This window comes from Poecilia mexicana, unplaced genomic scaffold (assembly GCF_051168715.1).
Source record: "Poecilia mexicana isolate PSO_F unplaced genomic scaffold, ASM5116871v1 scaffold_2, whole genome shotgun sequence".
Taxonomy (NCBI): Eukaryota; Metazoa; Chordata; class Actinopteri; order Cyprinodontiformes; family Poeciliidae; genus Poecilia; species Poecilia mexicana.
The window spans coordinates 21,236,704-21,264,637 of NW_028263371.1; the positions used below are offsets into that span (position 1 = coordinate 21,236,704).

The window sequence follows — 27,934 nt, forward strand, 5'->3', positions numbered from 1 at the left end:
AAAAACTTGAAACCGTGGACATATTCTTCTTCTTTTTAGGTTTTATTTGTGGTTGGCAAAAAACGTAAGGTAAGCATTACTGCCACCAACTGGTCAGTAGTGTGCACCACATGACTTAAAAAAAAAAAAACTATGTCCCAAGTTTTTGAAAAATTGTTTTAAAAAATCAAATATAGCCTGATATCCTCTGCTTCTTGAATCTTTCAGAAATAAATCAACAATGTCAAATTAAATTTTTATATTACTAAGGTTCATAATTAACTTGTTTCTCTGAATCCATTAATTCCTGCAATGTAAAATAAGATGCTTTATTGTCTCATTTTCCCCACAATCACTGATGTTTCCCTATCAAAAATAATGAGCTCTTCAAAGCAGTCGTGAAATAATTATCTTTTCTCTCCTGTTTCTGTTCTTTCTCCAATTTTCTTTTAGATTTTACAAAACGACCATCCGTTCCTTTCTTCAACCTATAACTTTTGCCACTTCTTTCATTTGTTGTTCATAAACCAACAAATGTTACTTTCTGTTAGCTGCAGTGAGATTCTCAGAGACACCCAGATGACTTCCTGTAAATGAAGAAGGAAGAAAGTCTTGAGTTTCATGTTTCATGCTTCACCGGGTAGCAGGAAGAGAAGAGAAGCCCTGACGAACGAGTGAATTAAATCAAGTCTGTCTCAGAGTTGAAGGTAAAATCACATTTTACTGAAACTTCACTGCAGCTCAGTGAGTTTTTCTCTCTATGAAGAGAAAAGAGTCAGAACTGTTTGATTCTCTGACAGATTTTTGTTCCAGAGTAACTTCCTGTTTACATCGTTTGGTGTCAGCAGCAATAAATGTGTTGATAATTGTTTCTGGTTCTTTGATGAACAAAGTTACTCTGATTTCTGTTACAACAAAGGTTACTGTGGAGGTTTTGATTCCAACTGAACCATAAAACTTTTTGCTTTAACAGAGTCAGAAATGAGCAGACATGTTTGTAGTTCTTTACGTCTGAGATCAAGAGGCGGTTAGATCTCAGACTTTGTTTTTTATAATTCTTAAATGTTTCAGATGATCAAGTTAAAATAAAACATAAACTGATTATAATATTATGAACTAAGTTCAACCTTTTTTATTTGTGATGCTGCTTTAGTAAATTCAACATCCAAAAGGTTCTTTTTGGGGGGAATTGATGGATGAAATCACCTCCATCAACTTTATTATTAGTATTTTTTTAAATCCAAATGAAAAATAATATTCACATCACATGTTAATATTATGCAGCTACAGTGTTTCACACAATCAGCTCCGTCAGAAAGCTGACCACAGCTGAACCGTTTCTTTCTTTATGACTGTCCATATTTAGAGCGGCCAGCTGCTAGCAGTGCTGCTAATTCACGGCCATTGTGCTGCAAATGTTACTGTGTGTTTGTGCCGCTGCTCCTGATTAAAGTCATAATTAAACTCCTCCATGCTGAGCAGTTCTCTGATAGCAGACGGCAAAAGCTAAAAGCTAAATGTTGTCTGCAGTTTTCAGTGACGTAAATCACGAGCCAATTAATGAATGCGATCAGCTGTCAGTGTAATTGTTTCAGTGCGGTTCCCTGATCGGTCCCGTTAGTTCTACCAATGAAGTAGGTATGAAAATCTGAGAACAGCCGCTCCGGATCTGCTGACGGGAAACGAGGCGGACCGGGACAGAACCAGTCAGAGGCGGGTTAGTGGAAAAGCGCCATTAGTGTCCTCTGAGGTTCTGCTGTGAGGTCATTCTACTGTTAGCAGGTGATGCTGTCTCTCTGCTGTGTTACCAGGGTAACAACTGCTGGTCTGCTCCTCAGGTGATGCTGATGGTCAGACTGATGTTAAAAAGAGAAGTTCTCACTGATTCTTCTCCATGATCTGGGGCCACGTGTATAAAAGAGTGTTCAGCTTTTACACTAAAAATTGGTGTACGGACAATTATAGAAAAATGCGACACACAAAAAATTAAAAAATATAAAGCCTTGTACACGTGCATGCCTGTGCACCTATAAATCCCAATTTTCTGGAAATAGAGCGCAGCTGCTGGTTCGCCCTGTCACCACTCATAAATACATATTTAAATTAGTATAAATACCCGGAAGGCTGCCGCCACGTGAAGCATTAACCATGGCAACGGTCCTTACTTATAGTAGTATAAGTATTTATAATAATAATAATAATATCAATCAGTCAAGTTTATTTATATAGCATATTTCAGCAACAAGGCAGTTCAAATTGCTTTACCTCATAAAAACGCACAAAAAATACCCAAGCATACCTGTGTTTGGGTAATAATTATACATTTTACTTAAAATGTGCTTTCAGGGCACATAAGGTCACCTCACAAAAAATAAAAATAATACATTTTAAAGAAAAACTCCAAACTGGAGAAAAATAAAAATAAAACGTAGAGCTCCAAATGTAAATGCTTGTTTGAGCAGCAGTTCAGGGAACAGTTCTGACGTGAGTGGAAACAACTGAAAACACTGAATTCCTTTAAAGGGATCCAGGAACAGTTATAAAAAAATATATACTTTATTTGGGAAATATTTATGTTAGATGTAAAAACTACTCAGCAATAATACTGTAGGTTATTTAGTTTTTATCAATTTTAATAAAATATTGTCACACGAACGTCGCTTTGATGTTCATGCTGCAATGCATTCTGGGTAAATGACCCAACAATATCAAATCAGAACCAGCAGGTTCTGGAGGTCAGAGACAGAAACATGGACTTTCTGTCCAAAGCAGAAAAACTTCAGCTGAGGGAGAGGAGAACCTTCATCATGATGATGATGCAGAGAAACAGGGATTAATCTGCTCACCTGAGCACACTAAAGACCTGAGCAGGAAACCAGACTCCTTTCTGGAGGAGCTTTCTGCAGCTGATGCTGCCATCTAGTGGTAGTAGCAACACATTACAGTCAGAAGCAACAGGCAGGATTTAAAGATGTTTTCATTTCAGCCTGAAGGAAATAAAATCCTAGAATGATTAACAGTCAGTGCAGAAAATTAACAGGAATATTGTTCCTCATGAAGTAAAATATGATAAATTAATGTTCATATAAATGTATTTTTTTTTATTGTCAGTCAATTCACATACTGATATATTATGGCTTTCTAGTAACATAAATATTTTTTTTCTGCTGGGGAGCGTGTATTCATCTGGTATATTTAGTTTCCATCCAAAGTTCATAAGAACAAAGTAAATTATGTATGAAATAAAGTCTCACCATAATAAATCCTTCATATTTTCCAGATGAAAGATGGCGCGGCAGCAGGAAGTCCAGCAGGAAGTGGATTTCGGTAAGTAATCAGAAGCAGAAATGAAGAATCTTAAAAAAACAAACTGACCAATCACAGCCTGTGTTGCTGCCATGTGATGAAGCTCAGCCTCAGTGTCTTTATTGTTTTCATGCTTCCTGTTCAGTGAAGCTCTGGATTTCTGATTTCTGTCTGCAGAGAAAAAACTATCAGATGTTCGCATTAAATTTGTGGAGAGAGTTTCTGAGGAAATCCTTTGTCAGCTCTTCGATGGTCTTGTATCAGATGACGTCTTTAAACATTTGGAGAAAGAAGAAATACTGCACAAGTACAAAAGTAGGGCTGATAAGGCCCGCAACACCATAGATGCTGTGGAGAAAAAAGGAAAGAAAGCCTGCAGATTGATGATCAAACGTCTTCATCAAATAGATCCGACTCTGTCCAATGAGCTGGGTTTGTCCTCTGACTCCTCTGCTAAAGGTGAGACCCAAATTTCATTAAAGCTGCTTTGACAGCCTCTACTGTCTTTGATTCAACTCTGACCCCTCTGAACTAGAACTGCCTTAAAGGTCAGTTCACAGATAAAACTTTAAAAAAAAGGTTTTATCACACCCTCAGAATAAACTGCTTCATGCTGATCAAACATTTCCTTTTCAGATTTCGTCTTACAAAACTGGTCTCTAATTTTAGGTGCCACCTGGTGGCATTTAGCATGTTTAGCATGTTCCTCATAGCAGGAGAACATGTATCTATATATCAGGAGTGATGCACAGTGGGAGATTTTGGGTCATAGGACTCGGCATTAAAAAATTCGGTAACACTTTATTTGAGACTTGAGTGTATTAAGGACACCCTGAATCATAATATATTTACCTGGATTAGAGACAACATGGGTTTAATGATAAAAATGAATGAATTAACTAGAATAAATGTTTACTAACGTTCAGCAACGTTCAGGCTACCTGAACTTTAACATTATAGAGGCAACATGAGTCTGAATCAGTATGAAGACAGACCAGAACAGCGCTACCTATACACAGAGCTGTTGAACTCACCTCATATTAATGTTTATTGCAGTGAAACAGACCATAGAAACTCTTTGTTGAGTTTAATGACATCAGGGTCACAAAGACTCTGTTTGGTTCAACTCCCAGCTAAAACGCTCACAGTGTCTCCAAACAGCATCGATCAGTCAGTCCAGAAATATCAAATTTTCTCCATCCTCACAGACTGAAGTTAGAATGACTTTCTCTTTTTTTACATAAGACAACTATTTTTTTTATAAATGTATTGATTTTTATTATTCATAAATGTTTCTTGCACATCCCTTCTGAGAACATCAAAAGAAATTGTACTCCCTATATTTAGCTGAAATGTTTCCTCTTGTGTCTCTTTTTCCAGATTTTCATATTCAGTGTCAACAGGAGCTGAAAGAGTCTCTGAAGAAGAAGCTCCAAAGTCTCTGTGAAGGCCTTAATGAACATGGCAATAACATCCTAATGAACCAGATCTACACAGAGCTCCACATCACAGAGGGGTTAACTAGAGAGGTCAACCAGGACCATGAGGTCAGACGCATTGAAACATCATCCAGGAAACGAGAAACAACAATCAGACGAGAAGACCTCTTTAAACTCCCACCTGGAAGAGATCAACCAATCAGAGCAGTGATGACCATGGGAGTGGCTGGCATTGGGAAAACAATCTTAACACAGAAGTTCACTCTGGACTGGGCTGAAGGCAAAACCAACCAAGACATTGATTTCATATTTCCATTCACTTTCAAAGAGCTGAATATGCTGAAAGAGAAAAAGTTCAGTTTGGTGGAACTGATTCATTACCACTTTGAAGATGTTAAAGATGCAGGAATCAGCAACTTTAAAAAGTTCCAGGTTCTGTTCATTTTCGATGGCCTGGATGAGAGTCGACTTCCTCTGGACTTCAACAACAAGGAGATCCTGACTGATGCTACAGAGTCCAGCTCAGTGGATGTTCTGCTGACAAAACTCATCAGGGGGAAACTGCTTCCCTCTGCTCTCCTCTGGATAACCACACGACCTGCAGCAGCCAATCAGATCCCTGCTGAGTGTGTTGGCATGGTAACAGAGGTCAGAGGGTTCACTGAGCCCCAGAAGGAGGAGTACTTCAGGAAGAGATTCAGAGATGATGAAGAGAAGGCCAGCAGGATCATCTCCCACATCAAGAAATCAAAAACCCTCCACATCATGTGTCACATCCCAGTTTTCTGCTGGATCACTGCTAATGTTCTGGAGGAAATGATGAAGACCAGAGAGGGAGGAGAGCTGCCCAAGACCCTGACTGAGATGTATATAGAGTTCCTGCTGGTTCAGATCGAAATCAAGGAGGAAAAGTATGATGGACGAAAGACAAAAAATATCTGGAGTCCAGAGAACAGGAAGCTAATTGAGTCTCTAGGAAAACTGGCTTTTGATCAGCTGCTGAAGGGAAACCTGATCTTCTATGACAAAGACCTCAAACTTTGTGGTATCAAGATCAAAGACACTGCGTTGTTCTCAGGAGTTTTCACTCAGATGTTTAAAAGGGAAAGAGGAACGCGCAACATCTCCGTCTACTCCTTTGTTCATCTGAGCATCCAGGAGTTTCTGGCTGCCGTCTACATGCTCCACTGCTTCACCACCTGGAGGAAAAGAAAAGTGATCAAGAGTTTGCTGGGAAAATGTTATTTTTTCATTTCTTTTAGTGAGTTCATGAAGAAAGTCATGGAGAAATCCCTCAGCAGTGAAAATGGCCACCTGGACCTGTTTGTCCGCTTCCTTCATGGTCTCACTGTGGAGTCCAACCAGAGACTCTTAGAGGATCTGCTGGGTCAGACAGAGAACCGTCCAGAAACCATCCAGAGAATCATCACCAACCTGAAGGAGATGAACACTGATAGAATCTCTGCTGACAGAAGCATCAACATCTTCTACTGTCTGGTGGAGATGAACGACGTCTCATTTTATCAGGAGATCCAATGGCTGCTGGATTCAGGGAAGGAACTCTCAGTGACTGACTGTTCAGCTCTGGCCTTCATGCTGCAGATGTCAGAGGTTCTGGATGAGTTGGACCTGGAGAAGTACAGCACATCAGCAGGTGGACGACTGAGACTGGTTCCAGCTGTGAGGAACTGCAGAAAGGCTCGGTGAGTCCAGATGTTTTCATTGTGTGAATGCTGATTCAGCACTTTTGTCCTCCTGTTTCTTCTTCTTTCTTCAAGTTGATTCTGGATGTTTTTGGCCTTTAACTACTTCCTTCATCCTCTGGATGATTTCAGCCATTCAAACATCTAAACATTCAGTTCATCCAGGACAGCTGCAGCTTCTGGTTTTTACACATTTTGATCTGTTACGCCCACCAAGGGCACAACATATTTGAGGAAACGAGACAAAAGATGAGGGTTCAACAAAATATTTTATTCATAAATTTTCTTCACTTTGATTTTCTTACTTTAGCTTCTTCTGATTTTCTATGAAGAAAGTAGAGTTCAGGCCCTCAGATCCCGTGTCCCAAAAAAATAAAGAAAAACAAAACACCAAAAGTATTAACAGAAAGTTGGACCTGGTGAGCCGATCAAACATAACAAAACGGTACAGCACGGGGCCGACCCCATACAGGGCCGTCGAAGCCCCTAGTAGTACCGGAATAAAGCAAAAATAACCTAATGCAAAAGAAAGATCGAAAACAGGACAACCGGTCCCACCAGGCCAAAGCACAACGAAAAAACAAACAAAGGCTAACAGAAATACCACATGGCAGGCTGGAAACCTCAGCTGCGGCTCACAGCGGATGGACTAGCGCACAACGCACCTGGTGGTGGTGGAGTGAGCGGAAAGGCGGAGCCCAGGCGGGGATCGGGGAGCGTAGTCAACATGCCGAAAGCCAGCCTATTTATAGGCGGACCAACAGCACCACAAATTAACGTAATTAAATGACCAAAAAGAAATTATCCAAACTCCAAAATATATCAGGTCATTCAATTAAAGTCTATAAGAAAACAAAGAAAAGAAATAGACAAAAATCATAATGTGCCTGAAGCACATAGCAAGATCATTTACAAATATTTAACTTTATATCAGTTTTCAGGCTGAAATGAATAGAAAACCTTGAGAACTCTAGAAAATCAGTTTTCTCTGAAGGATCCAATCAGCCAGAGAAATATTTTAACTTTAAACTCTCTTCACTCATTGGACCACTACTCAGCAATTCACCTTTTAGGATCTTTGATGTATAAAATTAATTTATACATAAACTCCTGCATTTGTGTTGTTGCCATGGAAACTAGTCAGAAACTTTGTGAACAGTGTTGATCTTCTTCATCCCGTCATCATCCTCACCTCTTCCTCCTCCACTAGTTTCCTCTGAGTTTGTAACTGAGACCAAAATGTGGTGATTGTTGTCTGGTTCCAGAAAAAGTCCTAGTTTCTGTCAGATCCTCCCAAAGCTCTGAGAACTCTGCTTCCAGAGCTGGAACCATTTTCCTCATCAACTCTTCATCTGCAGCCTTTGTTGAAGCTGTTAGCTGTCCTCCATGAAGACCTGCAGAGACATGAGCTTCAGCTCTTTAGACATCCCAGCCTCTTTAGTTCTGGAGAACTTTCACTGCTTCACCATGAAGATGCTGCTGGACCCAAACGCTCCATCTCCTCCAGGGGTTTTGCTCTTCAGCTCTTTAGGAGTTTAGCAACAATTTCTTCTGACATCCAAACCTTTGTTCCTCTGAGACGATGGACAGACCACTGCAGAGACACGTGTCCCTCTTCCAACCAGTTTGTCCCAGTTCCTCTCAGACCAACAGAGGACGGTCCAGACCTGAAGGAGCAGCAGGACCGGTTCTGCTGCTGCTCAGCAGGATGACCAGAACAATCTGCAGCTTTTAGCTGAAGCAGGTTGACGACTGTCCACTTTCTACTTTGTTACAGCATCAAATCCAGCAGATGAACGGAGACACAACTGGGAGCATCATGTGTCTGGTCTGCTCCCAGTTTCCTCTGTGGCAGCATTTAATAATCTGCTGCTGGGAGCCACGTTTCTATAGAATATACTACTATTATTAATGATGAGGAGGATTCTAGATGCTGCAGCAGCAGATATGGGCTAAACAAACCCAGAGATGCCAGAGGTCCACAGCAGGCTGGACTTCCTGCTCTGCTCACTTCATTTATAACTCACTTCCTGCTTGGTGGAAGATCTCAAGGAGCCAAACGGTCTAGTCCAAGTCAGTGTGACTTGTCAGAGCTGTGAGCAGTTCCTCCTCCTCTCCATCATCTCCAGTAGTTTCCTTCATTCAGCTCAGTCAGCCTCTTCATCAGCTGCTGCAGCTCCTTTGAGGCTCTGATGCTGCAGAGAAACTGAACTTTCCTTCACAGATGATAGAAGATCTTCAACATCTGACTGAGCTGAAGGTCTGAGGACATGAAGCCTGGACCAGAACCAGAACCAGAACCTGGACTTTAGTCAGGAACTGCACAGACTCTCTGTCGGGTCAAACTCAGTAAACTGAAGATCAGATGTTGTTCACATGATGACATCATGATGACATCACTGTTATCATATTTTAGTCTGTTTATGATCCAGATTGATTTCATTAGAACTGAATTTATTTCTTCTCTCATCACAGACTTGGTGGCTGTTTGATCCTAAAGGCTGAATGTGAAGTTTTGGCTTCAGCTCTGAAGTCCAACCCAGATCTGACTGAACTGGAAATACATGAGATCATCATAGATGAAGGTGGAGAATCTGATATGAAGAATCTGTTTCAGATCCTGGAGACTTCAGTCAGTAAAGTGAAGAATCTGAGGTTTGTTTTCTCTATTTATTCAATAAAATTATTCATCAATAATTTAATTCTTAGTTTAATTAATAATTTAATTGTAATATTATTAAACAACCTGCTTAATTGTCAGAATAAAATCTCAAAACCCTTTTACTTTATAAATGAATTATTTTCTTATTTCAGATTTTGAGATTATTGAACTTTTTCAGTTTTTCAGTTTTTAAAATGTTTCTGACTGATGAACAAAATGAGTAAAATAATTCAAATGAAGTTAATTAACGATGGAGATGTTTCAGTTTGGTTTGTAAAGATTCAGATTGTTTTATTTCTGATTCTCATCTTTACATCCAGAATGAAATGTTTTCCTCCAGTCGAGCCACAAACACTGACCAGTTCAAATCATCATTAATGAAACATCTAAGAAGTGACTGATTGTAGAAAAGAAAATCTAGATGAACTGAATGACAGTGAGGTTTGCAGCAGCAGCAGGTTCCTCACTTTGTCCTGAGGCTGTGGTTCTGTTGGGCCGGGTCAGAGAGGAACCGTCCTCTTCGGTCTGACAGCTGTCAGTCGGTTGGAGCCTCGTCTCTGTGATGAAGCTTCATCAGGTCACGTCTCCTTAGGAAATAATGGCCTCCATTGGATTTCAGCAGCTTTAAGAAGAACCCAAGACCATTCATGAATAAACTGAGTGGTTCTGATCCGGTTACCAAGTCGGGTCTCCAGCTGATAATCAGGAACCAACAGAAATGGCTCACCTCATCCAGGCTGCTGCTCATAGAAACCTTTGAGTTTCTTTGTTTATCAAATGTTCTGGTTCTGCTGGTTTGGACTCTTTAAACCAGTTTGACTGGATCAGATGTTAGAATCAGTTCATCATGTTTCTTTTACATTGAGGGAAATTAATTTTCTACATTTTATTATTTATTTGTTCATTTTTCAGTTTTAACTGCATCCTGTTGGCTTCAGATCATCTTTTATTCTTTATTCAGATTGTGGAGATGCAGTTTGTCAGAGACCAGCTGGACGTCTCTGTTCTCAGCTCTGAAGTCCAACCCGACCCATCTGACAGACCTGATCCTGATCGGAACCAACCTGGAAGGTTCTGGAGTGAAGGAGCTCTGTGGTTTTCTACAGACTGAAGGCTGCAGACTGGAAACTTTGGGGTTTGTAATTATATAATTATTGATATTTCTGTGAATAATTATCTGTAATTGATTTAAATCAAAGTTCATATCTTCTGTTCTAATACATATTTTCTGAGTTTGTTCCTGGATCCAGAGTTTAATTTAGTCCCTCTGTGTAACTGAGTTGGACCTGCTGACCTGAGGTCAGAACAGGACAGCATTCGGACCCCCAGTGTGTAGAAATCCCCCTCATGTCAAGCAGGTCAAAGGTCATTCAACCCTGTCTAGAAAAGTGAATTCCTGGAATCTGACAGGAACAAATCAATAATCAATGATTGCTGCTTCAATACTTTGATCAGAAGCTTTAATGATTTTACTGACTAAAATCCTCCAACACAACATGACCCAGTACCAGGTTCTGGTTCTGGTTCTGAAGTCAGCAGGTCTTTATTGAAGCAGCAGCTTGTTGGCTTTAATATTCATGAGAATCTTTAACTGGTTCTGTTGGACTGGTTCTCCTGCATCCTGTTGGCTTCAGCTCATCTTTTATTCTTTATTCAGTTTGATGAGCTGCAGTTTGTCAGAGACCAGCTGGACGTCTCTGTTCTCAGCTCTGAAGTCCAAACCGACCCATCTGACCAAACTGGACCTGTTCAACACTAACCTGGGAGATTCTGGACTGAAGGAGCTTTGTGGTTTTCTACAGACTGAAGGCTGCAGACTGGAAACATTGAGGTTTGTAATTATATAATTATTAATATTTCAGTGAATAATTATATATAATTGATCATAAATCAAAGTTCATTTCTTCTGTTCTAATAAATATTTTCTGAGTTTGTTCCTGGATCCAGAGTTTAATTTAGTCCCTCTCTGTAACTGAGTTGGACCTGCTGACCTGAGGTCAGAACAGGACAGCATTCGGACCCCCAGTGTGTAGAAATCCCCCTCAGGGGAAGCAGGTCAAAGGTCATTCAACCCAGTCTAGAAAAGTGAATTTCAGCTTCTAGAATCTGACAGGAACAAATCAATAATCAATGACTGATGCTTCAACACTTTGATCAGAACCTGGAATGATTTTACTGACTAAAATCCTCCAACACAACATGACCCAGTACCAGGTTCTGGTTCTGGTTCTGAAGTCAGCAAGTCTTTATTGAAGCAGCAGCTTGTTGGCTTTAATATTCATGAGAATCTTTAACTGGTTCTGTTGGACTGGTTCACCTGCATCCTGTTGGCTTCAGCTCATCTTTTATTCTTTATTCAGGTTGTTCAGCTGCAGGTTGTCAAAGATCAGCTGTGATTTTCTGGCCTCAGCTCTGAAGTCCAACAGCCTCCATCTGACAGAACTGGACCTGGATGGAAACCAACTGGAGGATTCAGATGTTCAGCAGCTGATGGATCTTGTAGATGATCTAAAGTAAGTAAATGTTTGTAGTGAGTCCAGCTGCTGTCAGCATGTTGAACTAAACCCAGTTAGCATTAAAAGCAAAGCTCCAGTGTTCCCAGTAAAGCTGCAGCTTCTCAGTGGGAGGAGAATGGTTCAGGCTTCCTGATTGGACACAGAGGCAGCAATCAGCCAATCAGAGGAGCAGCAGCTTGCTGTGTTCCTGTGTTTGTGTTGGTGTGAAGATGAGTGTTGTTGCTGTGTCCATGTCTCCAGGACGTCCAGCTGGACTCCAGCGTCCAGCCGTCCAACATGTCTAGAGACAGTGGTCCTCATTCATCAAACTGTGGCAGCAGCAGATCTGATCTCAGATCTGCTTGTTCTCTCAGTTCAACAGGAAACAACTGATCAGGTTCATCTTGGTCACAGCTCTGAGATCAGTCTGACTGCAGCCTGGAAACCATCTACTGGATGTGCTGCGTCACTGACTGCTGCTGGAGAGGCTGGAAACACTCACTGATCTGATCTCTCCATCCTTCTTCTTTCTGCAGGTGGAGGAGAAGATGATCTCTGTAAAGTAGAGAACGGTCTCTGTGTCCTGCTGATCCTCAGAGGTTGAAGCTGCAGCAGTTTGAGTCTAAAGAGACTCTGATTGGATCATGATGATGACCTCTGACCTCCAAGATTTTCCTCCTGTTTATTTTCTCATGTCTGTCATTTAGTGTCTGATATTGTTTGTCTCTTTGGATCAATAAAGATCCGATTCAAACTGGGCTCCATTTAGAGGCTTCATGGAGTTTTGATCTGAACTGGATTCAACTGGAAAGTTGATCTTTTTTCTCTCTGATTCATTTTCATCCTGGAACCAGAAATGGTCTGAGATGGAAACATGGGAATCATTTCAGTTCAGCTTTGAATCATAAAGACACTTCAAACCTCTTTTCTCTGCTGCTTCTTGTTGGGTATTTTTCTTAAACCTATATAAAAAGACCACAGACAACGTATATGAATTTTATAGACAAAGCTTTTGCAAAAGGAGAACTTTCCGCCACGGCCTCTCCAGGCCGTTCACAGAGAATTCTGATCTGCTTTCACGTGAGCTCCTTCTTTTATTGTCAAAGAAAAACAGTCACAGGGGGCAGTCAAGAAAACAACAGAGGTCGTAAAACACCCAACCTAAACAAACCAGCAACTCAGTTCCAGGTGTGATAACTGATCTACGGTCTGAGCCCAGTTCAGCTCTAGGTCAAACTGTCAACAAAGAGGGAGGATAAACAAGAGACAAAATACGACTGCTCACAAGCAGTTAGGAGGTATTCTGGTTGATAAGAATTAAGGTCTGGGAAACAAAGAGTTAACTGTTTCACATGGAGATGAAACAGACAGTTGCGACCTCCAGGTCAGTTTATACACACATAAGGAAGAGAACACTTTAAACTCAAAATCACAATAATACTGATTAACATTAGACTGAATATGAACTAAAGTAATAATGATAATACCAAAAAATATCTAACATTCCCCCCTTTTTATCATTTTACTATGTGTGTAAACTTTATGCAAAAGCCAAGCATAGAAAAGAAAAGAAAAGAAAAGAACCAATAAATGCAAAAGTTTTTTTTTTTCTAATCTAAACACAGAAAATACACAACGAATAAATGTGAAATAACGAAATACATGAAAAATAAAAGAAACAACAAAAAATCAAATGCAGGTTAGTCATCTCTACAACCACTTGTTGTAGGAGTCATTCAGCAAATGAATTCATCTGTTTATTGATTACAGAACTTCATCATTGTTCAGAAAATCATCAGAACTCGAAACAAGTCATCTTCAGTTGTCTCATAAGACGCCTTTGTCAGCTGATAGTTGATAACAGTTGTGTTAATTGTTTTAAACATCATGCTTCGAAGGCATGGAAAAATGCAACCTATGAACAGGCAAAAAAGAATCAAAACACCCAGAATAGGTGTTTCAAGCTTCACCAGTAAATTCCACCATGGTCTGGAAGTGAGCCAAGAAAGAAAATCAAAAGGAGATGATCCTTGTGTTCCACTTTCTATGTAATGTTTAAATTCTTCCAGTTCCTGTTTCATCAAGCACAAAAGTGCAGTCGTTTCAGACCCCTCCCTGAGAGGCTGTGAGGAAGTCCAGGAAAACACGGTTTTGCATAACCATGTTTCTCAGTTCAGTCAGTTCTTTCATGGTACCATTGGCCAGCTGGTATGTGATGTTAATTAGTCGCAGTAATCCGTACCTGTTTATCTCAACGTGGTCCCGAATCTCTCCTAGACCAATCCATGGAAACAGGCTTTGCATGAATTTTTCTCCGCCGTTCCAAATCCTGAATTCCCATGGAACTCCGGTATATGTTGTTAGGCCTCCCCATCTTTTGACCTCTGACATAACTGTTCGTTTGGAGCGGGTGTGTGGATCATTCTGTGCTTTCCTGATGAACGCAATCGGGTTGATTAGAGGTACCACAGCACACAGTCCTCCCCTATTTTTAGGCAAGAACATGTACGCTACATTCCCGCATATGAAGTACCAGTCTGCCAACATCCGTGAGCCATAATCTCCTGGCACTATGGCACTGCACGGTGTTGTCACTTGTCTCCTCCTTGTCTTATGCGTGGTGTTGAAACTCCTTTCCTGTAGCAGGTTGTCACAGTCTGGGTTATCCTTCCAGACTTTGCAGTGTGGAGTCGCCCTTTGACCCCTGCAGGCAATGTAGTTGATGTAATCCGGTGTCTGTCGCAGTAGGTGTATGAACAGTTCATAGATCCAAAAAGTCCTTTTGTGGCATCTCCTGTCCGAAGTAGAACAGAATAATCTTTTTTGCACCATTTGCATCCCATTGGCACGGGGACGCTGAGTCGTGGTTGTGTTCTCAGGCCATAGGGACACATCTGTTTGTCATCAGTGATGCTCTCTGGGTGCAGACCTGAGTTGTGTGTGGCGATTGGTAGCTGCACACACACATAGCTGTTCACCTTGTTCTCCTCGTGAGCAGTCCTGTTCATCAGCTTCCACACAGATTGGTGCTGTCATGCGGGTGGAACTCAGGCTCGCTTCCTCCTCCAAACATCAGACATACTGCAGTCACAACGCAGTAGAAGGTCCATCTGGCATATGGAGTCTCCATTGCTGCTCGGCGTACAGAGATGTTAGAACCCCCAAACTAAAGGAGTGAGAATCTTAGCGTTTCTTCACCGGGTTTGAGACGAACTACACTAAAAAGTAGAACCCCTTTGCAGTCCGGCCTTCCTCTCTACTCCGAATTAGGGGTTCAACACTCTTTGCAGCTTGCAGTGACTGAGATGTATCCAGCTGGGTCTTTCAGCAATCTTTACAGCTGTTGGTGTGGTCATCAGCACCTGGAACGGTCCTTCCCACCGTGGACTCGCTCAGTTCTTTCGTTTGATGACCTTTATGTAGACCCAGTCGCCTTGCTCGATTGGAGCGGCCTCCTGTACAGGAAGAGGATCATAAGGCAGTAACTTTGCTCTGGACACTTCCTTCAGTTTAAGAGTCCTGATCATATAATCTGCTAATGTCTGATCTTCATCAGCTTTTTGTATTCTGGAGCAAACAGAGGCAATCTGTAAGCTCTCCCATGAATTATTTCAGAAGGTGTTAGACCATCAGCTGTCGGGGTGATTCTCATATAGAGCTTCACTAAATCTAAACATTCTGTGGAATACCGTGTGTTGGGATATAGTTTTGCAGATAGCCTTAGCTACCATCAAAGCATCCTCATGCTTTGCTGGAACTATTTCAACCCATTTAGAAAAAGCATCAATCATCATCTAACAGTATTTGTTAACTCAAAAGTTCATAACAAAAAAAAAATTTATGTAAGAATTTAGTAGTTATATAGTATTACCTCACCATTTTCCCGTTTCCCCCCTTTTTACACATGGCATTGCCCATGTGTCACAATCACTTAAGCTTCTAATAAAGTCTTTGGGAGGATTAGTAGTTAATGCAGGTGAACTCATAGGTTTATAGAAGATATTTTAGCAGACACGTATTTTAAGTGCAGGGTTATATTGTGGTTTTTCTTTGTTAAACTCTAAATTAAATTTTTCAATTAAATTCAACGAAATATTTCATAATATTTCAACACTGCAATATCAATTTTTTTTAACACGTAGAGATGTTTAATTTAGTTCCAAACTAGTAAATAAAACATTTGAAAATCATTATTAGCTTAGGATCTCTAATACATTTTTCTAATTGGTGTAATTTAGTTGCATAGCTCTATCAGTTTTTTTGTTTAACTTTTAATGATTATAATTTTTCTTCTTCATAGTTTCCCAACCTATGGCTCGTGGGCCCTAAAAGGATCACTGGTCCTTCTGTTAAGGACTGAGTTAACGGGTACAAAATGAACGATTGTATCTAACATTGTACCTAAAAACCTTTTAAAATGTTCCTTTCTGGGTAGATTATTCCTATATGCAAACAGGATTAGTGAGCACATTCTTATATCACAGTGGTGTGTGTATAACTTATCTCGCATTTCTCCACTGTCTCACTTCTCGCTTCCCCCTCCTGCTGTTGGCGTCGCTGCAGCTGGTCCTCCCCCCGCCTCTCCTCCAGCTCCCTGTCAGTCCAACTGGCTCTGGTGTTGGATAAGTTGTCCAGATCGTCCCTTAGTGAATGTCCAGGTTGTCCACCAATGAATTTAGTTCCAGTCCAAACGTCCAGCAGGACTCCATACAGTAGTTTGCTGCATGGCAGTTCCCAGATGTCCAAGAATCAGGATCAGCGGACATCTTAGTGCCTTCAGGTGGCAGAAATCATTGTTTTCTTTTTCGCTTCTTTATCAATTGTCATTGGCTGGTGATGAAGGAGGGACATCATCTGATCTGGCAGGACAGGTTTGAGTTGAGGTCGGAGGTCAGACTCACCGCAGCAAGGCTCAGACAGAGGAAAAAGAAAGAAGCAAATAAGAATCCATTAGGGTTTGTTTGGCTTTCTGTGTCTTTTTTCTTTTTACTAACATTTTCCATATAACTTTTCTCTTGTGATCGTATAGTGTTTAGCCACTTATTACCCAACTTTTTAAGAACTCATAAATCCTTTCTTTATTCAAACACATATAAACATGAAACATGTTAAAAGTTGTAGTCTCTTTTAACCTGTACAATATTAACCTTTAAAATATAGAATGTAAGTTTATGTTAACTTCATCTGAGTCACATCTCACCAGAGAACAATGGATTTCTCTAAATTTGTCGATCTTAGTGCTGCAGACTGTGAGGTCAGCGGGCAGCCCTCCTCTCAAAAAGGCCTAAGAGAGTCAAGAGGCTGGAATAATGTCCAGGTCGGTACCTTACTCTGACCTCTGACCCCTCCAGTTATACAGCCAAAGGATCATTTCACCAAGTCGGTGTTATAATCTGATTACGACACAATATATCAAATATTGTTCTCTGAGGAGAATTTTATTATTTAATTTTATTTTTCAGCTTCTCCTCCTTCAGGAAAGTCATAATTCCACTTTTAGCATACAAGGAAGTTGTTCCCATGTTTTTATTTCAGTGAGACGTCTCTTAACTGGTTTTTCTTTGAAAGTGTAGGAACACTAAAAAACAAAACAAAACAAACAAACAAACAAAACAAACAAACACCAGTGTTTCCTAAAAGTAATTATTTCTGACTTGTGAGGCTTAAACCTAATTTTTAGTAACATTAAATATTATTTTGCATGCATTGGTTTTGTACAGGAATTCAATTTCTTTTATTTATTTATTTTTACTTAACGTGTAACAAGCTGCACATGTGTCCACCATTTCATCAATTTAGTCTGGTGGTTAGTCTTTTTGGGGTGTGGTAGAGTCTGATCATGCTGTGTATTTCTCCTGTTTGTGGTCCCCTCACTCCACCATCCCTCTTGTTGCCCCATGCAGCATTCTTTGAAGGGCAGTTTCTTGACCAGTGGCCAGTGTTGCCACAAGTCCAACAGACATCGTTGTCCTTTGGTTTATGACTTAGGGGTCGCTGCCTAAGGTGACCTCTTCTGCCTCTGTTTCTCCCCTGGCCTGTTGAGGAGCCGCGGAAAAAGACAGAGGTGTCTACTTCTCCAAAATCCTCCAGATGAAAAATATCTGATCCTGTTTTTTGGTTTTTTGACTACTTTTTCTGCATGACGTGCCCACGTCATCAGCTGTGGGACTGAGGCAGCATCATATTCAACCAGGTGTTTTTTAATCCAGCCCTCAATTTCAGGGCGGAAACTCGACATTAAAGCGTTTTTTTTTTTATTTTTTTTTTTTAGTTGTTGTTGATATACGCTTTCAGGTCCTTCATCATAAGTGATCCCACTGTGAACTTTGAACTCCTTCTCAAATCGTAGACGAAAATCGTCCACGTCTTCTCCAATTTTTTGTTTCATCCCTGACAGATGACTATAATTTGCCTTTTTACGAAAATTTGCTCTAACTCTCTTACACAACGGGTCCCATTGTGCTTTAAAAGCATCAGAGAGAGCAGGGTTTGCTCCTTGAAGGTATGGAATTGGAGCTAAAATATTATTATCAATTGCTTTCCCTGTATAATTTCCCCTCACTTTTACCCAATCTTTTCCTAATGAGGGGTACAGTCGTGCTGCTGGGACTGGGGCAGACGGAGCTGCTGCAGCGACGGGGGGAGGAGCAGCTACAGGAGCTTCCACTCCCTACACCGTTACAGCACTCCGTGTGCTTAGAATGATTTTATTATCTTTCGGTCTAACAAATAGGTTTTTTGCTTCTACGAATTTGTTTGTCTTTAACCTTTTTAATTTGTTCTTTCCGGTCTATGGCTGCTTTTAACCATAATTTAGCACATCTCAGCTCATCCTCCTTTTTAGCCTTTATTATTCCCGTTTTTCTTTCTTCACTACTCTCCAAAATTCCAACAATTGTTTGTCATTGATCAATTTTTAGCTTCCCATCTATTTTATGTTTCTTTTTCTATTATTTAAAATCAATTTTAGCTTCGAAAATTTTTATTTATTTAAATTTAGTCCAGGTTCGTTGACTCCTAGGGAGTCCTATGAACTGGAGATCTTTTCAGTAGGCCAGCAATTAAAAGACCTTGTTGTGGTATTCTCCACTTCAACTCTTATCGAGTGGGAGAATCTCGCCTTTGCATCCACAAGAGGTTTGCTGTTTAACCCCACTGTTTTTATATGAGGTAAAATACTGAGCAGTATTTAAACCTCCAATCACTCTTTCACGCACACACATATCAAAGCAGCAGACAAACAGCAATATCAGCACAGTAATAACAGAACAGTAATAATACGCTTCCTATCTACGTGAGGACTTACCCTTAAGAGGTGTCCTCTAAATAAGGAGGCTCTCTAAGAGCCTTTCCTTTTGCCTTTAGTCAAGCTGGTATCTGACAAGGACTCAAACCTTTCTTTAGCTTTAGTCAAACTGATATTTGACAAGGACTCAAACCTCTAGGACTTTAGTCAAAACGCTGTTTGACAAGGACTCTAACCTCTCGGACTTTAGTCAAAACGCTGTTTGACAAGGACTCTAACCTCTCGGACTTTAGTCAAAACGCTGTTTGACAAGGACTCTAACCTCTCGGACTTTAGTCAAAACGCTGTTTGACAAGGACTCTAACCTCTCGGACTTTAGTCAAAACGCCGTTTGACAAGGACTCTAACCTCTAGGACTTTAGTCAAAACGCCGTTTGACAAGGACTCAAACCTCAGAGTTTTAGCAGAGCGACATCATACAAGGATACTCAAACCTCAGAGTTTTAGCAGAGCGACATCATACAAGGATACTCAAACCTCTAAAATAGTCATTATAAAATTCACCTACGTTTCTGTAGTTTTCGGGTTGTCCAGTCGGATCTCGTCACTCCGCCGTTGGCAGACAAAGTCGGACATGTGTCGCTGGCCCAGCGAAGAATTTTGCTTCCTGGGTCTTTCTTTCCAGGTCCTGTTGACTCTGGCCGTGCACGGATTCAGCGCGTCTTCCTCTGCCTGTCAGCGGGCGGGGAGAGATCCGGGTCACGGCACCAATTAATGTTGGGTATTTTTCTTAAACCTATATAAAAAGACCACAGACAACGTATATGAATTTTATAGACAAGCTTTTGCAAAAGGAGAACTTTCCGCCACGGCCTCTCCAGGCCGTTCACAGAGAATTCTGATCTGCTTTCACGTGAGCTCCTTCTTTTATTGTCAAAGAAAAACAGTCACAGGGGGCAGTCAAGAAAACAACAGAGGTCGTAAAACACCCAACCTAAACAAACCAGCAACTCAGTTCCAGGTGTGATAACTGATCTACGGTCTGAGCCCAGTTCAGCTCTAGGTCAAACTGTCAACAAAGAGGGAGGATAAACAAGAGACAAAATACGACTGCTCACAAGCAGTTAGGAGGTATTCTGGTTGATAAGAATTAAGGTCTGGGAAACAAAGAGTTAACTGTTTCACATGGAGATGAAACAGACAGTTGCGACCTCCAGGTCAGTTTATACACACATAAGGAAGAGAACACTTTAAACTCAAAATCACAATAATACTGATTAACATTAGACTGAATATGAACTAAAGTAATAATGATAATACCAAAAAATATCTAACACTTCTTCTTCTGCTGACAGGAAAATGTTCCTCAAAGCTCCACAGATAAAAAGATGCTTTACTGGAAACTGCAGAAAAACTTCAGCTTCCATCACAGAAACCAGTTTAACCAGTTTAGAACTGGATATATTTGATCTCATGTATATTTTTATATTTTTATAGTTAATACAGAATCTTTGAAAAAAATGAAGTTTTGCCTATTGAATTTGAGAGATTTAATATTTGTTTTGGTGATTTTTTTTAACTCCATATTTTATGTTTTATTTTGAGTTTTCTAGAGAACATTAGGACCCAATCAATCAATCAATCAATCAATCAATCAAATTGTATTTGTATAGCACATTTCAGCAGCAAGGCATTTCAAGGTGCTTTACATAATTAAAAAAATGAGAACAGCATGTGACATTGAATAAGTAAAGAGATGGAGATTTTGAAAAAAAGAAAAAGATTAAAAGAGATTAAAAAAAGATAAAAACATACTTTTATATATTATGTTATGTTATATTATTATATTATTATATATTTATTTTTGCGTTATTTTTAAGTATATTATGCGTGTTTATTGTCGTTAGTGTCAGAGACTAATGGGGTTCGGTTACGGTTCGGGCTTTTTACTTCCGAAGCTCAACAAGCCTCATAGCTTAACAGTAGCGCAGCTCTGGTGTCAGAGATCTGGTTCAGCTGTTCAGGTTCAAAGTTGTTGCTTTTAGAAAAATATGACCGTGTTGCTTCATGTCTCCGTGTTATTTCGTTTTATTACCTTTGCATGTTTCTTGTGAAGAGCTCAGATAGGACGGTGTTTACAGCAGTATGTACAGGCGGATCAGTTGCTCGGCTGTCTGGCTTTGGTCTGCTCTCTCTCCCATAAACTCTTTCAGGCTGAATATAGAAGTGATTCCATGGAAATAACTCAGGGAGGCTCCTTTATTTACCATCCGTATCCCCGGTAGTTTTAGGCTGATCCGGAGTGAAGTGAAGGCTGCAAACTTTGTGTTATGCAGCGTTAGCTGGTAGTGACAAATATTTACAAGCCACCATCTTAATTCAGGATTGCTTGGAAATTACTGAAAACTTTAAAGCCCATTATATTAGGAAGACAACAATGTCCATAGTATTGATTTTTTTGCGTCTGAAATACGACTTTTGTCTTTTCTAGTTGTCATGGTAACTCAAAGCGGAAACAAGTGAGCCACATTGGCTCATGGAGATGTGACGTCAACGTCGTACTGCATCACGACGTTTGTTCGTTTGTTCCATCACTTCCATGTTGCAGTGAGTTTCAAACGTTGCGCCATCATTTTTCTTCTCTCGTCGCTGCTACGTCTGTCTACGCCCTCGGCCAATCAGTGAGCAGCAGCGAAGCTTGCGTCACCCACCAAAGCAGGGCCGGTCACCGGTCCGGCTGGCCCTGCTCCGAAGCAGGAGCCTAAAAAGCAGAGCCAGCCCCGAATATCCGTTTGTCTCCTGCAGAGCAACAACCAGCCTCTGATGACATCACTAGAGGCGACCAATCAGAGGCCTTCAGGTCACACGATGGAGGTTTTTAATGAAACTTCAGGTCAGATGATTCTGGTGAATGTTGATGTTCTGATTGACCAGCTGCTGCTTCTGGTCCAGTGACAATATTTGATCATCACTCTCTCCTCTTCATCACTCTCTCCTCTTCATCACTCCCTCATCTTCATCACTCTCTCCTCTTCATCACTCCCTCATCTTCATCACTCCATCCTCTTCATCACTCCCTCATCTTCATCACTCCATCATCTTCATCACTCCCTCCTCTTCATCACTCCCTCCAGCTTCTTCCTTCAAACTGCAGATAAATCGCTCTAATCTTCACAGAAATCCTCAGTTCTCCTCTTCTGTGAGCTCCGCCTCGTTGTTTACAGCTTGTCTTACCCTGATGACATCATAAGATGACACCGGCGTTTGACCCAGTTACTCCAAAATCCACAGGTATAATTACTACACGGAAAACTATTTTATTTTGTTTTTTTTCTTTTGATTTAAATGTTTGATTTCCTGGAGTTAAACCCCTTTAAAATGTCACTTCTTTCCAAAAAGTAAAAACTCAATTTCCAACCATTTTGCGAATCTAAACATTTTTTATCCACTTTATTTATGTTTTATAAATTTTCAGAAAAATGAAAGCCGATGGGAAAACGAGCTGCTGACAGACTTTCTTTCTTCGCTCACATTAGAACAAATTGGAGGAACATATTTTTCTTCTTTACTTCCAATAATAGAAATTTAGATAATTTCTAAAATATGAGGATGAATAAAAAGTTAAAAACTTCTCAAGAGAACAAAATGAGCAGCTGAACATGACATCTGCCTGGAATAAATTATTGTAAAAATCTTTTATTGATCTGAAAGTGAACATGCAAACATTGGTTCTGCTTCTGGAGCCAGAAGGTGAAACCCAATGAGACGAGTGACAGGATGTTTATCTGAAGGTTGTTGGCTTGAGTCCAGAAGCTTCTTGTTCTATACAAAGGAAACATGAAGCTGAACTCAGTGCCATTCAGGGATTGAACCAGCAGGACCCAAATCCTTTTCTTAAAGCTCTGAGCTCCTGTTCATCACAGAAGGAAGGACCTCAGCTCCCATCTTTCAAAATGTGAAATAATCAGCCAGTGACTTAAAACAAGCTCCTATAATTTTCTGAAAAGTTTCTTGTAAATTAGTTTTGTTTTATTTCAAGAGCACCAAGAAGCTTTAAAAACTAAACTACTTGGTCAGATTTTATAGTTCAAACTGAACACTGGATGGAAGATTTATATTTTTCTTTTTGTGTTTCAATAATCTTAAAAGTTTCCAGCATGTGAGGATGAATAAAGAGTAAAAAGTTTCCAAGTGAAGCAGAAAAAGTGGGTCTGAAGTGAAATGTGGAGTAAATGGTTCCACATCTCCTCCGTTGTTGTTCTGAACATGTTGAGCAGTAAAAATGTTGGATTCTGCTTTTCCTGCTGAGACACAGCAGCTCAGTTTGGACCTGTGGCTTCTGGATCCTGAACTTTGACCTTTTTCTCCTGAATTAGAGACAATTCTGAAGCCATGCCTTCAGTCGTCACAGTTGATTCCCCCCCCTCAAATTCCTCAGAAACAGAAGATAAATATAAATAAAAAAAGGATTTTAGTGTAGCTGAGCGAGTGCTGGAGAGTTTGACAGGCTGCTTGTCTAAAGGTTGTTGGTTTGAGTCCATCTTTCTGTGTTTTGATTAACATAAAGGAAAAATTAAAGTAAAATTGTTAAAGTTCAGGACTCAAACCTGTGGACTCTTCAGTCCACTTCTTATTCCTCTGAGCTACTGCTCAAAACAAAAAAAATAACGTTTTTGGTGGAAATTTATCCTTTAAAAATCGCCAAATTTTTACACAAATTGTTTGAAAAATCTGCCAAGAGAAGAAATAAACAGGAAAAGTGTTGATCAGAGGATTGCTGGCTGCTTCAGGTCTTCAGATTCTCTTCAGCGACTCGTTCAGCTCCAGACCTTCAGCTGTTCAGCAGTAAATCCACCAGCAGGACTCGGCTTCTCACAGACTGAAGCTTTATTTCATCTTTACACACAAATACTTTCAACCTCAGAGGGAACAATTAAAGCCCGACAAGCCATGCAGAGTCACATTTTATACAAACAGGAGTTTTCTGAGTCTTCATCAGCGATGAAGGTCAGTTAGACTAAAGCAGCTCATTAGGATGAAAAATCACAAACTCAAGTTTAAAAAAGAAAATAAAAATATACAGATTTTAATTTTTTTTTCATTGAATAACAGAATTTAACTTTCACAACAAAATGACATTTAAACTGTTTAAGTAACTAAATCTGATAAAAATCACATTTTGAAGATGTTTGACTCAAACCTTTTTCTACAATATTAGAAATAAAAGATGCAAATAAGCAAATATTTATGTTTCTTTTAAAAATAACATAATAAACATTTTTATCAATGTTTATCAATACAGTGTAGAACTGATCTGCTGATTATTTTTTTCAATTAATCAATTAATAATTGGTGCTTAATAAGAGATTTTTTTTTTTACATAATTTGAACCTGATGACCTAAAACTGAAGCTTAATGAGTTTTGGGTAGAAAATATTTACAAACAGGATTTTATTTAATCTTTAATGTAAAATTATAGATTTTTTGTTCAGTTTTGATTTAATTCCATCTGAATGGTGGTTTTTACAGTCAAATAAACTTTTTGAGTCAATACTGCAGTTACTGATTAATTGATTACCAAATTAGCTGACTATTATTTTAATAATTAATAATTTTATTTATATCAATTTTTCTTGATATTAAATTGGAAACAATGTGCAAATGTAAACATCCCATATAAGAAAATGTGACCATCATGTTCTGAGGAGGTTTTGTGTTTTTCTTTATAAAAATAAAACCTTGAAGTAAAAATAAAATATTTTCTCTTTAACAGTTAAAACAGATTAAATGAAGTAAATATTTAAAAGATGGTCGTTTGATGAGAACGCTGAGCGCAAACGGGCCGAGCAGAACCACCAGGAGGGACGAAGGACCAGAACCAGAAACAGAACCAGGACCAGAACCAGAATCAGAACCAGGAGGGATAAACAGCATCAGATCGTCTTCAGTTCTCACCCTGAAACTCTGAGCTCATCTGTGGAGAAAACAAGAACTAATTAATTCATCTGAAACGGAACCAGTTCAGTTCAGAACCGTTCATGTTCAAAGTTCCCAAACTAAAACCTCTGAGCCACCAGGAGGCGCCAGACGTGCAAGTTCTGCCTCATTTCAGGAAAATTAAAATGCATCTTTATCTGAAGTTCTCAGATTTATTACATCTGTAATACGACGGATTATTAGAGCCACGTTATGAAAATAAAAATAAAATTACAAGAATAAAGTCAAAATAAAACTAGAATAAAGTCGTAGGATTATTTCTCAGATTTGTTATGTCATAAAATGACACCTTTATTCTCATTTATATTTTTTTATTTGTATTTTTTTCTAAGTGTGGCCCTAACACTCTGTCGTACTTGAAAAACTAAAACCTTGTTATAAATAATAAACTGTAAAGTTTAACTTTGGCTAACGCTGTTAGCCGCCGCTGACGGAACGACTGGAATAATTGATGAGCTGCCAATAATTTCATTAACCAGAATTAGATCTACAACCAATTAGATGTTTAAAATACCACAATTTACATTTAACTTTATATTTTGGTCCTTCTGATGATGTAATTTTCAAATATTAAATGATTTCATCAGATTCTTGATTCGCCTTTTAACAAATACTTTTTCACTCTTGAGTAAAATATGTTGAAGTATTTCTACTCTAACTTCAGTGCAACATTTGGTTCCTGTTCCCATCTGAACATTTCAATATTTTCTAATTATTTTCCACCAAATTTCACCAATAAACTGATAAATTTATGGCAGGTAAAACGGTTCAGGTCCTCCAGGTAAGGAGTGTTTACTGTCCTCTGATTGGTCAGCTGCTAACCAATCCAGTGGATTTATTGATGGGTTAACCGTCCAAACCAAAGGTTGCTCAATCTGTGGTTCAGTTGCCAAGAAGAGGACGAAGCTCAAAGTGTTTGGGTCGACCATGCAGGACTACAGGAGCTACAACCAACATGCAGCAACACTTTACCTGAGGGACAAAGTCCTGCAGGTCCATCTAGAGACAGGAGACGGACAAATTCAGAGCAGGACAGGGGGACAAGGTCAGAGGGCGTCGCTACAGCAACAGTCAGTGTCACCTCATTCATACTGTCAACTAAATTTACACTAACAGGACAGTTATCCACTTATGCTAACAGCTAAATAACTGTTAGCATCTTAACTGTTAGCAAAAACAAAAACACTGAAAATGTTGAAAAACCAGCAGTAGTTTAGTGGATGGATTGTTTTAAAGGTTTATTCTGTCAGTTCATCTCCTCTATAGTTTCTATAGGCACCTTCAATCTTTATTTTTAAATAAAATGATCATAAAATATGAATTTAAAGCTTCCATATCTCGAGATGTTAATATTGGCTGCGCTACACAATGTCTACCAGCAGGAGGCACCTCTGGAGCATCGCTGCTCTCTTAACAGAAACTCAGATTTTCCTGAACTTTTCGGCTCTAAAATCCCTTTTTGTCAGTGAGGAGGTCAGATTCTGGCTGTGAGGAAGAGGAATGTATGTTTCAGGGTCTGGACAGATTTAAATCAGACATCTGGAGCTGAATGAAGGACTCACCACAGCATCGATGTCTCTGGGACTTACGATTCGCTCCAGCACCTTGTAGTCGTCAGGAGACATGGGCATCATGTTGTCCTGCAGTCTGGACGGGTGTCTGACCAACAACAAAGCTGTTAGTCAATTTTTATCACATTTCAGACTGAAAACATCATTTTATAAAACGATAAACTGTCAAAAAAGAAAATATTTGATTCTAAATCACAAAGAAATTTTTTTTACTGCACCCAAACTTTCTTTAAATCAAAAAATTACTTTTTGAAATGTCAAAAAGTGCAGCTACGTCATAAATGAAAGGAAAAAAACAACAAAGTAGGAAACTTGCAGCCAGGTGGCAAAGTTTCTGTTGTAAAGTAACTTAATTGACCCCAGAACCATTCTGGGGTCAGAACGACTGGTTCCTCTCCTCCTTCATCAGAAACATGGCTGAATGACAATAATGAAGCAAACGTACTAATTGAATCAGCGCCTCCTACGTATAATTCTTTAAGAGAGAATAGAAAACACAAAAAAGGAGGAGGCGTGGCTTCAATATTTAAGAATACCATAAACTGTATTAAAATCTCTGGGTAATTTCACGTCCTTTGAGTATCTTGGAATCGAGGTAAAAGGCCACAAACAAACTTTGTCACTAACTCTCTACAAAACCCCAACATATGTGGAAAATTTCTTTATGGACTTGAATGAACTTCTATCTCTCATAATGCATTGATTATGATTGTTTGATAATTGTCGGTGATTTCAACATTCATGTTGACAACCTGAAGACCGAGGGGCAAAAAAGCTGTTTAATATATTAGAGAGTTTTGGTTTAACACAACATGTCAAACAAGCAACACACACTCATGGACACACACTGGACCTGGTTATCAGTAAGGCTGTGAATATTTCCAATGTCTCTGTAACTGATGTCGCCTGTCGGATCACTTTGCTGTTATCTTTGAATGTTCTTTATCCGTTAACACACTTGGACAAGCAGCTACCATCACAAAACGTACTTTCACAGAAAACACAGCAGAAACATTTAATCAAATCTACTCTTCTTCCTCACCCTTAAGCTATAATGATGTAGATAAGTTGGTAGATGATTTTCAGTGCAAACTTTCAGATATCATTGATTACATTGCCCCCATTAAAGTGAAGGTTGTGACTGGTAGGAAGAAATCTCCATGGAGAAATGCACAAGCTGTTCAATCTGCCCTAAAACATGCAAGGGAGGCTTTCTTTGCAGATGTCATAAACAAAAACACAAATTTATATCATTACTGATATAAATTTGTTACAAAAGTATTACTGATTGCACTTTAAAAATTAGGTAACTTCATGTTATTAAAGGTAAAGTTTAAACAGTAATGATTTCCTGGTTAATGTCAAGTTGTCATAACAAAGACATTTTGAATAATGTCAACTTTGTATTAAAAGTGTCATAATTTACCGAATGACACTTTATGACAACAGTCATAAATATTCATGAAGGCTTATTCATGTTCATGACAGGTGTTATGTCATGTTTATGAAAGTGTCATGACAGTCTTATTCACCCCC

At 39.4% G+C, this 27,934-nt stretch overlaps 1 protein-coding gene, 1 long non-coding RNA gene and 1 pseudogene across 3 annotated transcripts; 1 reads left to right on the plus strand and 2 right to left on the minus strand.

Annotated features, from left to right (window-relative positions):
* The first annotated feature begins 602 nt into the window (after window positions 1-602).
* Window positions 603-12,508, plus strand: LOC148160582 (NLR family CARD domain-containing protein 3-like). Its single transcript, XM_088003768.1, has 9 exons — window positions 603-686; window positions 3,260-3,306; window positions 3,463-3,744; window positions 4,666-6,427; window positions 8,903-9,082; window positions 10,051-10,224; window positions 10,747-10,920; window positions 11,450-11,602; window positions 12,121-12,508. Exons 2-9 carry the CDS (start codon window positions 3,267-3,269, stop codon window positions 12,134-12,136), a joined length of 2,781 nt encoding a protein of 926 aa, XP_087859894.1. The 5' UTR covers window positions 603-686; window positions 3,260-3,266; the 3' UTR covers window positions 12,137-12,508.
* Window positions 12,509-13,095: 587 nt separating this feature from the next.
* LOC148160583 (uncharacterized) lies at window positions 13,096-15,319 on the minus strand (annotated as a pseudogene).
* Window positions 15,320-23,699: 8,380 nt separating this feature from the next.
* LOC148160584 (uncharacterized) lies at window positions 23,700-26,584 on the minus strand. 2 transcript variants are annotated; one of them, XR_015762339.1, is made up of 3 exons: window positions 26,390-26,584; window positions 25,800-25,826; window positions 23,700-24,804 (listed from the first exon to the last, which is right to left on the minus strand). It is a non-coding gene; the product is annotated as an uncharacterized LOC148160584 (long non-coding RNA). The 2 variants fall into 2 exon arrangements; XR_015762340.1 differs by lacking the exon at window positions 25,800-25,826.
* Between the last annotated feature and the right edge of the window lie 1,350 nt (window positions 26,585-27,934).

Excerpts from the sequence above, each read along its gene's own strand:
- LOC148160582 (XM_088003768.1), top strand. The coding sequence starts at position 3,267 with ATGGCGCGGCAGCAGGAAGTCCAGCAGGAAGTGGATTTCG. Across the intron at positions 3,745-4,665 it reads CTCTGACTCCTCTGCTAAAG|ATTTTCATATTCAGTGTCAA; the intron begins GTGAGACCCAAA and ends CTCTTTTTCCAG. Across the intron at positions 6,428-8,902 it reads AGGAACTGCAGAAAGGCTCG|ACTTGGTGGCTGTTTGATCC; the intron begins GTGAGTCCAGAT and ends CTCTCATCACAG.